This window comes from Phaenicophaeus curvirostris, chromosome 21, assembly GCF_032191515.1.
Source record: "Phaenicophaeus curvirostris isolate KB17595 chromosome 21, BPBGC_Pcur_1.0, whole genome shotgun sequence".
Lineage (NCBI taxonomy): Eukaryota > Metazoa > Chordata > Aves > Cuculiformes > Cuculidae > Phaenicophaeus > Phaenicophaeus curvirostris.
The window spans coordinates 10,641,489-10,654,750 of NC_091412.1; the positions used below are offsets into that span (position 1 = coordinate 10,641,489).

At 61.0% G+C, this 13,262-nt stretch overlaps 1 protein-coding gene across 1 annotated transcript in view; it reads left to right on the forward strand.

The window, feature by feature from the left end:
• Nucleotides 1-210: 210 nt before the first annotated feature.
• Nucleotides 211-13,262, forward strand: part of RTN4RL1 (reticulon 4 receptor like 1) — a 34,025-nt gene continuing 20,973 nt past the window's right edge. The window contains exon 1 of the mRNA XM_069874090.1: nucleotides 211-388. Within this exon, the coding sequence (XP_069730191.1) occupies nucleotides 376-388 (13 nt within the window). The 5' untranslated portion in view covers nucleotides 211-375. The remainder of the gene's footprint in view (nucleotides 389-13,262) is intronic.

Here is a 13,262-nt window from a genome sequence, read left to right on the forward strand (position 1 = left end):
CGGCGGGCAGAGGCGCGGCCGCCGCTCCCCGCTGCTCCGGGGCCGCTGCTCCCCGGGATCGGCGCTCCACGGTGCTCCCCGGGACCGCTGCTCCCCGATATCTTCGCTCCACGGTGCTCCCCGGGACCGCCGCTCCGGGACCGCCGCTCCCCGGTGTTCCCCGTTACCGGCGCTCCGGGGCTCCCGCTCCCCGGTGCCGGCGCTCCCGGCGGCGCTGCGGCTCGCCCCGCCATGCCCCCCCGGGCCCCGGCTCCGCGTTCCCGGTGCCGCCGCTGCCGCCGCTGCCGTTACCGCTCGCCGCCGCCGCGCCCGCGGCTCTGAGCGCCGCCAACGCCGCCGCCGCCACCGGGAGACCGCGCCCGCCCCGCGTCCAAGATGCTCCGCCAAGGTGAGAGCCGCACCGGGAGGGCACCGGGCACCGGGGGCGCCGCCGCCCGAGCCCCGAAGTTTTCTTTCGCCGCTGAAGTTGGGGCCGCGACGCCGGGCGCCCCCCGCCGCCCCGTTACCGGAGCCGCCGCCGGGGCTCGGGAACCCCCGGGGGAGCGGCGGCGCCGCGAGGAACGGCGGCTCCGGGGCACCGGGGGGTCCCGGGGGGAGCGGAGATGCGGCGGGGGGGGGGGGGGCACCGGGAGATGCGGGGTGGCGGGTCCCGCCGGAGCGGGGATGCGGCGGGGACCGGGATGCTGTGGATGCCGGGGTACCGGAGGATCCCGGGGGGAGCGGAGCCGCGGCGGCGGGTCCCGAGGCACCGGCGGGTCGTGGGGCGAGCGGAGCCGCGGCGGGGTTGGGGGGGGACACCGGGAGATGCGGGGTGGGGGGTCCCGCTGGAGCGGGGAGCGGGATGCTGTGGATCCCCGGGCACCGGAGGATCCCGGGGGGAGCGGAGCTGCGGCGGCGGGTCCCGGGGTACCGGCGGGTCTCGGAGGAGGGGGACACACAGACACCCCGGGACACGGTGGGTAGCGGGGTCACAGCCGGCACTGGGAGGTCGGTTTGCATCCTTGGGGTGCGGGAACGGGAAACGGGGCGCGGGGGGGGGGTCGGTGGGGAAGTTGGGGCGAGCTGTCCCATTCTGACCCCCCCGAGATTCGCTCCGCCGTGACATCACGGTATCACCATGGCAACCGCCTGGGACATCATCGCGGAGATTTTTGACATCACTGCGAGGGGAGATGCTGTGTCCACCCCCCCACCCCCCCGGGGTCTTGGGGGGGGAGCAGGGACCCCAGCCCCGCTGTGCCTTGGTTGCTCCTGGGGCGATACTGGGAGCAGTGGGGCTGTTGGGGGACCCCAGCCGGACCCCCCCAGCTCCCGTCCCGCGCCCCGCGGAGGGGGCGATTTGCAGCCCCAGGCCCAGCTCTCGCCACCACCACCACCGCATGCCCCTCTCCAGCGAGGCTCCGGCAGCGGAACGAGGTGCCAGCACGGCACCGGCAGCCCCTCGCATCGGGGCACGGACCCCCAGGCTGGGCAGAGCCCCCCCTGCCCCCCTAGGGATGCTTTTTCCCCACCGGGAGGGAATGTCACCTTGCGGCTGTGGATGCTCGGATGCTCCCGTCTCTTTGTTCGGTGAAATAACCCAACCAGGCTGGCGGTCTTAGGATTAAACCCCAAAACCCGCTTCCCAGCCCCGCTTCCCAGCAGCTCCGGAGCTGCCAGCCGGAGGAGAAGCAGCATCCAGGGATGGGAAGGCAGGAGCCTGAGGTGGAAGCAGCATCCAGGGCTGCTGGCAGGGTTGGATCCCACCAGGGGTAGCCTGTTAAGGTCAAGATCTACAGCTTTCATTTCTGGAGCTAGAAAAACAAAATGCAAATGGAAGAGCCTGTGGGCTAACACGAAACCTATTCTTAAAGTTTTTGTCTTGTTAAGCAAGGAAATAGAGTGCCAAATAGGCTTTGTTAAGTGGCAGTCTAATTAATAATTTAAAATCTTGTAGCTGTCTTTCATTAGAATTTATCTGTACATCAACCACAAAATCAGTCAAACACACTCATTTATAAGTTAATGCCATTCCTGAATAATTCAACAGGCAGTTAGAGGAGGCCTCCATCCCGCCGATCCCGGTCTCCCCAGGTGTCCCTGGGGAGGGGGGCCAGGTCCCCAGCGTCTGCCCCAGGTGGGGTGCCGGGGGGACGCCCCAGATGATGGGGTCCAGGTCCCCAGCATTTGCTCCAAATGGGGTCTGGAGGGGACACCCCGCATGCGGGGTCCTGGTCCCTGGTGTTTGCTCCAAGAAGGTGTGGAGGGGACACCCCAGATGGGGGGTCCTGGTGCTCAGCATTTGCGCCGAGAGAGATGTGGAGAGGACACCCAGGATGGGGAGTCCTGGTCCCTGGTGTTTGCTCCAAGAAGGTGTGGAGGGGACACCTGGAATGGGTTGTCCTGGTCCCTGGTGTTTGCTCCAAGAGAGGTGTGGAGGGGACACCCCGGAATGGGTCCTGGTCCCCAGCGTTTGCCCCAAGTGGGGTGCAGAGAGGACACACTGCATGGGAGATGGAGAGAGCTACTGTTGGGGCGTGAGGCTCGTGGGGCTCCGTGGGGCTCGGGGGCGGCTGGTTTTATCGAGGGAGGTGGCAGCGTGAGGCTGTGCTGGTGGGAGACAGCGCAAGCTGGTGGTGGCACTGCCACCGCCTTCCCTGTCCCCTTGCTGAGGACTGGGATCAGGCTGGGGGACGTGGCAGAGCTTGGGGCAGCAGGAGCTGAGGTGCCATCCCTGGGGGAGGCGGCTCCACGTGCCTGCTCGTGGGGGGACGGCTTCGTACATGGTGCCACGCGGAGAGAGGACGTCGGTGGCAGGACGGTGGTGGCTCAGCTGGGGCATCTCTGAGATGCCCAGGGTGTTTCGGGCCTCCTGCATCCCGTGAGCTCCAGCTGCAGAGGTGACGGGCAGCCCTGCTGGGATTCCATGTGGATTTTGGGCACTGGGACGTCACCGGTGGTGTGGCAGCTGGTGATGGCGCGGGGCGTAGCTCCAGCCTGGGCGAGGGTGGCCGTGGGGCCGGTGCTGCACCGTACATCGTGCCCAAGGTGGCCGCAGGCTGGAGTGCGACGCTGGCGAGGCAGGAGAAGGAGATTTCCAGGTCAAGGATGCCACCAAGGTCATGGCCAGCCACATCCTTGTCCCCAGAATGGCTCAGCCCGTCGACGGGGCACCCAGCTCCGTCCCTACCTGCGCGGGAGCAGCCGCTGGGCAGGGTGCGGTTCCTGCGCTGGGGAGCCGAGAGCCCAGAAACCTTTCTGCTTATAAAAGTTTAATTTCCTAAAGAGCTGAGAGGAAGCCACAAGCTCTCTGTGCCCGGTGAAGCAAGGAGGGTGGCTGGGGGGGAGGTCAGGATGCGGCCCAGGCTGTCCCTGCGGTGCCAGGGGGGAACGAGGGGGGTTCAGGCAGGCGAGACCTGCCTGGACCTGGACCCGGAGCCAGGATGCGAAGGAGCCGTCACCACTTGGTGACCCATCAGAATCAAAGCTGCAGCCAGACTCGGCTGAATGATATTCCCACCTTGTGCCTAGAGTGCAGCACCCAGCCCCTCACGGTGTCATCCGTGCGCCTGAGGCTGCAGGTGACACTCCAGGTGGCCTCCGAGCGCTGCCCTAAAAACACCCGTGAACCTGCTGGGGAGACGTAAAAATATGCATTTTCCAGCGTGATTTCACACCCACCTTTCCCCAAGGCACCTGGAGGTGCCGGAGCTGGTGGCACAGGGGGTCCCTGTGGTTTGCAGGATGAGGCCACGGCAGGGATGCTGCTGCCCTGGGGCTGGGCAGGGACTCGGGCTGCTGGACACGGCCAGAGCGCTGATGAGTTTTGGCAGTAAGGGACAAACCCTCGTTTAGAGGCAAAAACAAGGCAGGAAGGCGTGGGAGCCTGGAGGGACATACGTGGTGGTGGCCAGCAAGAACAAAAAAAACCTTATTTGGAGGCAAAAACCAAGCAGGAAAGCGTGGGAGCTTGGAGGAACATTTATGGTGGTGGCCTTGGCCTCTATCGGGACGTCCCTGGAGGGCTCGACTGGGGTGTCCTCAGCCCCCGGGGGTGTCCCTGGCCAGCCCCAGAGCAGCAGAGGAAAAACTCTCCTTGCAGAGAAGTGGCCTTGGGCACAGCCACTTCATCCTGGTGACACAGGGGACGGCCACCCATCCTCCTGCCCCATGGTGGGGCACCCCTGGGTGATGCCGCTCACCGTCCCCACGCCAAGGAGCTTCTCCACCTCCCTCAAACAGCTGAAAACTTGGGTTTTGTTTGCAAAGTGCAATCCCAGCCGCGTTTGGTGTAAACTCTGGTTGTTAACAGCAGATGATGTCTTTAAAAGGACTTTGGTGGAGCAGCAGGCAGGCAGGCGCCGGCACCCGAGCAGTGGTCGCTGTTATTTGAGTTTCTTGCGGCGTGGGATGGGCGAGGTGCTGCCCCGACCCAGCATTGACGAAGGAGTTTGGTGTCTGATTTAGGAGTGGAGGCAACAAGTGGGAGGCAGCGGAGAGAGCCGTGGGGTTGGAAGCAAGCGGGACGTTGATGGGCATCAGCGAGGAAGAGTTGAGTGGTCTGTGCACTGGTGTGAGCAAGGGATGCAGGGCACAGCCCCAGGGCACCACTGGGATGCAGGAGCATCCTCATCCTCTCCAGCGAGGGTGCTCCTTCCCAAATATTTTGGGTGATGCTGCCTGAGCCCAAGGTGGGATGAGCCAGCTCGGCCCCAGGTCCCTCTGCCAGCGGCACAACTGGTGCTGTCCCCGCTCTGGATGTGGGCGCCGCGTCCCATCTCCCAAAGTGAGGAAGCGCCGATCCCCCGTACCATCCCTGCGGAACAGCATCGCCATGGAAACCCGCAGCCCTGCCGCCCGGCAATCAAGGGGGACACTTTTAGGAATATTATTTTTACTGATGACAAATGATGGAGGCTCAGCGCTGACGGAGGCAACGCCTGCGCCCGGTGCCGGGCATCGTGTGCCATCCCCAGCAGCTGATCTTTCTCTAGCCGTGTCTCCAAGGACAGGGCATAACTCTCCATGGGCCGATCCGGCATCCGTGGCGCTGCCCGCGGGTTAAGTGTGGGCAGCAGCGAGCAGCAGCTGCAGGACGGGGAGGTGCGGGGGGCAATCTTCTTTGCGCAGATTAGGATTGGGGGGTTATTAAGCGGAAAATACTCCATTTGGTGTAGAAAGCTCCTTTTCCTCTTTAACAGCACATGTGCCTGCCGGCTGCTTGCTTCCTGGCGGTGCTGGCACGGCGGCTCGGAGCCAGCCCAGCGTTGGCGAGTGGCTTTTTGCGATGCTCCTGTTGGGTTGGTGGTGCCACCGCCATCCCGGTGAATCCCAGCGCCGAAAGCCAACGGCACCGGGAGCTGCATCTCTTCCTGGCAGTGGGGTTTGGCCCCGGTGAGGTCCATCGCATCCCGATGGTGCCTGGCCATGGCGAGAGCAGGGAACCGGAGACGGAGGGCGTCGGAGATGCTCCACGTGTGCCCCAGGTGCCAGCAGCACCGTGGCACGGCGAGGCTGTGGCCGTTGTTTACCAGGGAGCAGCGGCAGGAGGGGATTTGGCTGCTGTGCTGCCAGGGCTCCTTACGGAGTCAGCCCTGCAAGCGGAGGGGAGGTGCCAGCAGCTCCGCCAGCCCCGTGTGCCGCACTTGGGAACAGCTTTTTTTACGTATTCCAGCTGCGTTTACACCAGTGTTTGCACTGGTTTACTTGGGGAAGCCCTGTTCCCATGGCCACGGGACACCCACGATGCCATCCGAGGGGTGCGTGTCCTCACGCATGGGGAATATCCTGGTGCTTTTGGGCTCGCAGTGGCCGGGATGAGCTCTCATCCACGAGACCTTTGCCTGGCATCGATGAGCATCCGGGCACGGGGATGCGCTTGCACGGGGCAGAGCCCTTCTGGTCTCCCCATGTGAAGACAGAGAGGGGAAGAGGCTTCATCCACTGCTTTCCACGAGCAGCTCTTGCTCCCCCTGAGCCACCTGCCTCCTCTCTGCTGGCACATTCAGCAGCCCGTGGGGTGCTGGATGCAGCCACCCTGCGGGCGAGGGGCTGGCTTCATCCCCCCTCGGCAGGGATGTGCCGGGGTGTTTGTGCTAACAAGCCCAGCGTATTATAATTTCAATGGAATTTAAAAAACAAAATAGTCCTCAGACAAACGACTCTGCAGTGCCTCTGCCAGGGCCTAAGATCTGCTGCTATCTATTTTTTAATAATTGAGGGTAATAAATATGTATTTCTTTCTCCTTTCTCTCCGTACTCTGCAGCTTGTCAGCTCCCTGCGTCTCTTCTCTGATCAGACCCCATCTTTGCTGCGCGGAAAGAAAAAAAGGGAAAAAAAAAAGAGAGGGGAAAAAAAAACAGAGGGGAAAAAAAAAAAGATCCTTTAAGCAAAAAGGATTAAAGCCTTGAAAGTAGGTCTGCCCGAGCCACTCGGCTCTCCCTGCTCCCTGCCAGCCACAGCCAGGGCCAGGGAGGGCTGTGCTGGGGCAAGAAGAGCATCCTTGGGAGCCGAATCCTGCCCCGCGGGGTGGTTTGGGGTGTCGAGCCCCGCTGGGCAGTGGCAAATCCCCCAGGAGCTGGGCTGCAGCTGGCAGAGCCACCAGGCAACTTGGCCAACCGCTGTTCAGAGCCAGTTCTGCTTCAGCAGCCGATATTCCCCAGCGTCTTATTCCCTCTGGCTTTTGGATAGGGATGTTGGAAGCGAAGAGGGGGGGTTTGGTGGCAGGGCAGCTGCGGGACCCCCCCGCCTGGCTGCAGGATGCTGGGGCGGAGGAGGCGCTGGTGTGAAGGAGGTGGCTATTTATAGCATCCCTCGGCTTTTGTTCCTTTTCCAGTAGAGCTCGTCTCGAAATAGAAACAGCGCTGGCTGCGCGGACGCTCCCGGGGACCAGCCTGGTCATGGGGGGCACCTCCCTGCCCGGGGTTGGGGGGACACCCCCTGCCACCAGCTGCCGTCGCGTTTGGGGATCCCCTCATCCTGCATCCCTCGGGACGGGGCTGGCGAGGGCGAGATGCCCCCTTGCACCCCCTCTGTGCTGGTGATGCTGGTCCCAATGCCAGGGGACACCAAGGGCTCTGGAGAAGGGGGGGACAGCACTGGGTGCCCCCAGGGAGAGCGGGTGAAGCCTTTGGGAGCGCCCTGGCAGGGTCTGTCCCCGTTCTGTAGCTCAGCCGTCGCCTCTGCTCTTCCCTCCCAGCATCCGACCGCTCCTTCCCCCCCCCCACCCCCTTCCATTCTCTGATCAATATAGCTGGGAAAAACAAAACAAAACAAAGTAAATATTTAATACGATCCAGGGAGCCACGGCGAGCGCTCCCCCCGTCTGTCTCCTCCGCCAGCCGCTCGCAGCAGCTCCTCGGCCCTAATGAGCCTGAGTGCAGCAGGGATCGATGGCGAAGGCAACCTCCGCAGAGGGGTCACATCCCCCACATCCCCCCTGTTGCACTGGGCTGGAGCTGTGCCCCCCAGGGCTGCCTGCCCTCCTCCTCCTTCTGCCCCGCTTTCCCTCTCCTGGGTCCCCGTTGTCATCTCCGGCTCCTGGAAGGGCCAAGGGCTCTGCTGCTCCAGTGCAGCCACCCCATCTCCTGCTGCCACAGAGGACACGAGCTGTGTTGGGCATCAGCTCCTGGCTGGGGGCTCCCACAGGAGTGCGTGGAAGGTGTCTGTCCCCATACCCAGCTCCTCGTGGAGCCCAGGGGGACCCCAGACACCCTCAGAGAGAGCCTCAGCTTCCTAATTGGTGCCAAGAAGCACATGGTGTGACCAGACCTGCCTCCACCTCCTCCTTGGAAGCCTCTTCCCCCTCGCCTCCATGCCCACTGGGAGCCTGAGTTCTCTGTTGTCACCCAGAAACCCTGGATGATGCTGTTCGGAGGCAGCTGACAGGTTCCTCAGTGATGCCAACATGGGACCCGCTTCATTGCGTTCCAGCTCCATGTGTTTTCCAAGTTCGGATGGTCCCTGTTGCACCAACACCGCTAACGGGAGCTTCCAAGCTGCCTGTTGCCCCGACGCAGCCAGTCTCCACTGGACAATGTCCCCATCGTGTCCCTCAGCCTGTGCCGTGGGGTTAGGAGGTGGCAATCTGGAGGAGAAACTCAAGAGGAGCATCTGGCTGTTCTCTTCTGCCACCATGAGCGCTTTGCAAAGGGTTTTTCTGTGGAAAAGTCAATCCTTTTGGTGGTGGCCGGGATGAACCTGGCCTTGGTGCTGTCCCTGGGATGGGACGCAAGGAAAAGCCGCCCTGTGCCCCTCACCCAGCCCTGCTGGACCTTCATCCCCACCAGGAGCCCCAGTGGGTGCAGAGGATGCAGCGATGGAGCAACACGAAGCCCTGGCCAGGCTGCGTCTGGGGATGACGACTGGATTTACAGCTGGAAAACAACCTGCTGCGCCCCAAACACAGAGCTTGGGGGGACCGTCCCGTGTCTCCAAGGTGATTCCGAGCACCTTCGTGCAGCTCAGGGTTCTCCAGGAGCTCGCAGAGGTGCGGGAACAAGACTCGCCACGGGACGTAGGGCAGCAGCGGCGCGAGCCCGGACAGCGGCGTGGGTCCCACGTCATGGACACTGGCTCATGGCAAGGTGCCGAGGAAGTTTTGCAGCAGCATTAGAAAATGTTGACATGTTTTTTGAAACAATTTCAGATCTGATATCTGCGCCAGATTGAGTTTGTAACCAGCTTTATTGTTTAAGCCTGCTGGGATTTCATCAAAGGCGTCTGCTGTTTACCCAGAACCATTTCATTGGAGAAAACAGCAAACAGACCTGCATTTCTATCTGATTTCACTTTTTCCTTTTCCTCCTGAATTTAAGTGCTTGTGAAAAGCATGGCTGATAAGGCAGAGCAATGTGGATAAATCCCGAGGACCGGCTTGGCGGAGGCTCCGCCAGCTGCTCTGCGTTTATTAATAGACTGAAGGCAGTTGTGGGACCGGCTGCCCTGGCTGGTTTGGGGATCTCCATCCTGACAGATTGAGCTGGGTCCTGGCTCCTCGGGATGCTAAAAGATGAGCAGAGGATCCGTATGGAGCTTTTTTACCACTTTCAGCATGACTTCAGATTTAAGGCATGAAGGAGCTGCTATCCGTCCCTCCCCAGGGACCTGGACAAGCGATGTGCTCCACGACAAGCCAGGCCAAAGCCGCTGCTGGAAGCAGGGAAAGATGAAGGAGAAACCCAACTGGAAAGCAGCCTGGTGTAAAATGCATTAATCCTTCTCACACCTTGGTCCCAGGGCGCTGCGGCAGCTGCCTGCCTGGCTCTGACTCCTGCCCAGTGCTGACCTTGGGAACACACTGAGAGGAGGGCTGGGCGCTCGAGCCGGAGCCCAAGAGGGTTTACAAGGAGCTGACCTGGGGGCTGCAGCCCCTCTGCTCTCAACTGCTTCCCCCAGGCATCCTCCCCACAGCTGCTTCGTGGGTGCTCCTCATGCTGACCCATCACCAGTGTTGTTTCAGCATCTTCCCTGCTTGGGAATGACCGTTCCCACCAGGACCCTGGATCCTCTTCCTGGAGAAGAGGAGGCTGAGGGGAGACCTCATTGCTCTCTCCAACTCCCTGAAAGGAGGTTGTGGAGAGGAGGGAGCTGGGCTCTTCTCCCAAGGGACAGGGGACAGGACGAGAGGGAACGGCCTCAAGCTCCACCAGGGGAGGTTCAGGCTGGACATTAGGAAAAAATTTTTCATGGAAAGGGTGATTGGTCCCTGTCCGAGGCTGCCCAGGGAGGGGGTTGAGTCCCCTTCCCTGGAGGGGTTTAAGGGACGGGTGGATGAGGTGCTGAGGGACATGGGTTAGTGTTTGATGGGGATGGTTGGACTTGATGATCCGGTGGGTCTCTTCCAACCTGGTGATTCTATGATTCTATGGTCACAATGGGGGTCGGTAGAATGCACCCCACTGCCTTTCTCTGAACACCTTTGGCATCTAAGGAAGAAATATTTCACAATGAGGGTGGTGAAACCCTGGCCCAGGCTGCCCCATCCCTGCAAACATTCAAGGTCAGGTTGGATGGGGCTTTGAGCAACCTGATTGAGTTGAAGTTGTCCCTGTTCCCTGCAGGGGAGTTGGACTGGCTGCTCTCTAAAGAATCCCTTCCAACCCAATCCACTGTGTGAGTCTGATTCTGTGATCTCCCAGCCACCTCAGGGCCCTGGGCGGGTTGTGCTGGTGCCACCTCTCCGGCGTTCCGAGGGCTTGTCTCTTCCATCGATCACACTTGCACGGTGACAATGTAATTTTTATCTCCGGTTGTTTATTTCTCAGACAGAACTACTTGTAAATTCCGAGAAGAATATATATCCCGGCGCGTGACAGATCCAGCACATGGCGATTAATCTGCCCTCTTAAGACCTGAATGCAAAAGGGTCCCAATGTCGCTCCTGGATGGGATGTTGAGCCCCAGGGCAGCGCTTTGGGGATGTGGCGAAGGGCGCCCTGGTCAAGGTGATGCTCCCGTATCACTTATTCCACCCACTATTGGCTTTGGTGGTCCCCGGATGATGCTCGCAGCCGCCCTGGCTCTCGGTGCTCATGCTCCAGCTCCTCTTTTTGGGAGGTTTATGCAAATAGGACTTTTTTTTTTTTTTTTTTAATTCCTCGCTGCTGCTCCGCCGTGCCCCAGATAGAAGTGCTGAGGACAGGCGTTTGCGTCAGGTCCTGCGGCACCCGCGTCCCAGCCGGCCGCTTGGCCGAGGGGAGGAGGGATGCGCCGACATCCCAAGGGGAACGGGGCAGCGAGCAGCTGCCCGAGGCCAAGGATGGAGGCGTGAAGGCTCTTTAATGACCAACATCTTCACAGTCAGCATGGGCACCAGCGCCTGGCTGGCACAGGGCTGCCTTTATCCCACGGATGCGTCCCCGTCGAGGGATCACAGTGACAACCTGGGCTCCGCGGCACCTCGCAGCCCCATCGGCAACACCCCCCGTGCCATAAAGCCGCTTATTTACAACCTCCTACTCGGAAGCATCTGGGTAGCGAAGCGCGTCATTTCCAGGGAGAGCAAAATGCTGCATATTTCAGTGTCTTTTGAATTTTTTAGGTTTCCCTGAACTGTGCTAATGGGTTGGCGGTGGCGGGGGGGAGGCGAGGGCCCAGCCCCGCTCCCGGCCTGCCTTGCTGCTCCTCGGCGCGGCCATGACTGCATTGCTGCTCTTAAAATATTCAGTGCTGTTGGCCACAATTTCACAGCGGGTCAAAGCGCGCCGAGCCAGCAAGAAGGAGGGAAGGTGTGACAACAAGATTAACCCCAGCCCGGCAGGGCCCCCGCCGCGCTCGGCAGGCTGAGCACGACGCGCTGCGGCCGCCTCGTCCCCGGGGATGGGCAGCGATGCCAGGAGAGCCGCGGCACCCCGAAAGGCTGCCGGTCACCCCATCTTGCTGCATCCGTGGTGGCAGAGGGAGCTTCTTGGGTCCTCCTGGGATGGCTGAGCATCCCCTGGGCTCCAGAAGCTCCCTCTTCTTGCTCTGAGCTCCTGCGCTGTTGCCCTGGTGGTGCTGCTGGATGAAGGTTTGGGGGTTGTCCCCCAGGTCTTGGGGATGTCGAGAGTCCTCGGTGCTTCTGCACCCCAAGATATCGTGATTCCCAGGCCTTGCGCATCCATCAGTTGGAGCTAATGATGGAGCGGCAGATTTATGATGCAAAACAGCAGCCGCTTGAACCTTGAGGGGATTGTGGACGGCATTATAATCATCTTCCATTGGCCCAGAGTTTGGGCTGCAGCTGTTGGCTCGTCTGCCAGGCTTTGATAAGAAAACTTCTGTGGCTGAGGGGAAAAAAATGAAGCGAAGCAAGTGGTCTGTGCCGTCCGTGCAAGGAGGGATGGTGGGAGGTGTCTGTCTACAGGTGTCGAGCCCAGGATGGGTGGAGGATGCTGCAATGGGCAGAAGGGTCCGTGCCAGGCTCAGCACGTGATGTCTGGAGGATGGAGACCTCCAGCAACTGCTCCTTGTGTGGGCTGCGTGACCTGGAGCTGGGCTGCGCTGCAAGGCCAGCTTGGCTGAGGCTTGGTCTTGTGTCGCATGTGCCTTCCTTGGCTTCCCAGTCCCGTGGTGTAACTTCAGAGCTCACCAGCTCCAGGTGATGGCAGGGATGGTCTGCAAAGCCCTTCTCCCTGCATGAAAGGGTGGTGTTGTCTACAGGAGGTGCTGCAGCTGATGGATGCTCTCCTGGGGCATCTAAGGATGCTGTGGATGAGCTATCAGGGTGTTTAGCCTGGAGAAGAGGAGGCTGAGGGGAGACCTCATTGCTCTCTCCAACTCCCTGAGAGGAGGTTGTGGAGAGGAGGGAGCTGGGCTCTTCTCCCCAGTGACAGGGGACAGGACGAGAGGGAATGGCCTCAAGCTCCACCAGGGGAGGGTCAGGCTGGACATTAGGAAGAAGTTTTTCCTGGAAAGGGTGATTGGTCCCTGTCCGAGGCTGCCCAGGGAGGGGGTTGAGTCCCCTTCCCTGGAGGGGTTTAAGGGACGGGTGGACGAGGCGCTGAGGGACATGGGTTAGTGATTGATGGGAACGGTTGGACTCGATGATCCAGTGGGTCTCTTCCAACCTGGTGATTCTGTGATTCTATGATTCTCGGGGGTCGGGATTAGACCCCAGCACCCTACCAGTCTCTGGATGTTGGACTAGGGAACCCGGCAAGGAGCTGCTGGTGTGGTGACCCTCGTCCATCTCAGGTGGTCACCTCCAGCCCAAAGGCGACCAGCCCTGCAGTGACAGTTGTGCCACTGCCCTGCCCCTGAGCACACCCTCTTGGCCCCAAAACCTCAAATCCCACGTGTGCTTGGTGTTTTTTGGCATCCCTGCCACGGTCAGGGGCTGGACCGGCCGTGTCCCGCTCGAGCTGACCCCGGGGTGTCCTCCCACACCCCGCGCCGGCGCTGAGCCAGGCTCTTCTCCCTAATTCTGCTTGATCCCCGCTAATGTACCAGCAGATGTTCTCATTATCCATTTAAACATATAATCCTCCCCCGAATCCCGCTAAGCTCCTGGCCTCCCCGATACCTCGTGGCAGTGCGTTCCACAGGTTAATTATGCATTTTTAATTAATCGCTGAGCAAAGAGTGACCCATGAATAAGGGATGCGAAGCTCCAGCGGTTGGGAATAGTCGGCAAACTGTCCCGAGGCGGAGCTGTGCCCATTTGGGACTCTCCCTGAGTAACAAACCCGGCTCTAAAATTCCCAGTTAGTGGCTCTGCCCTGACTGGAGGGTGGGATGGAGCTGTGCCCCTGGGATCGGGGCGCCCTGCATCTGCGTCCCTCACGAAATAGAGAGGAACGAC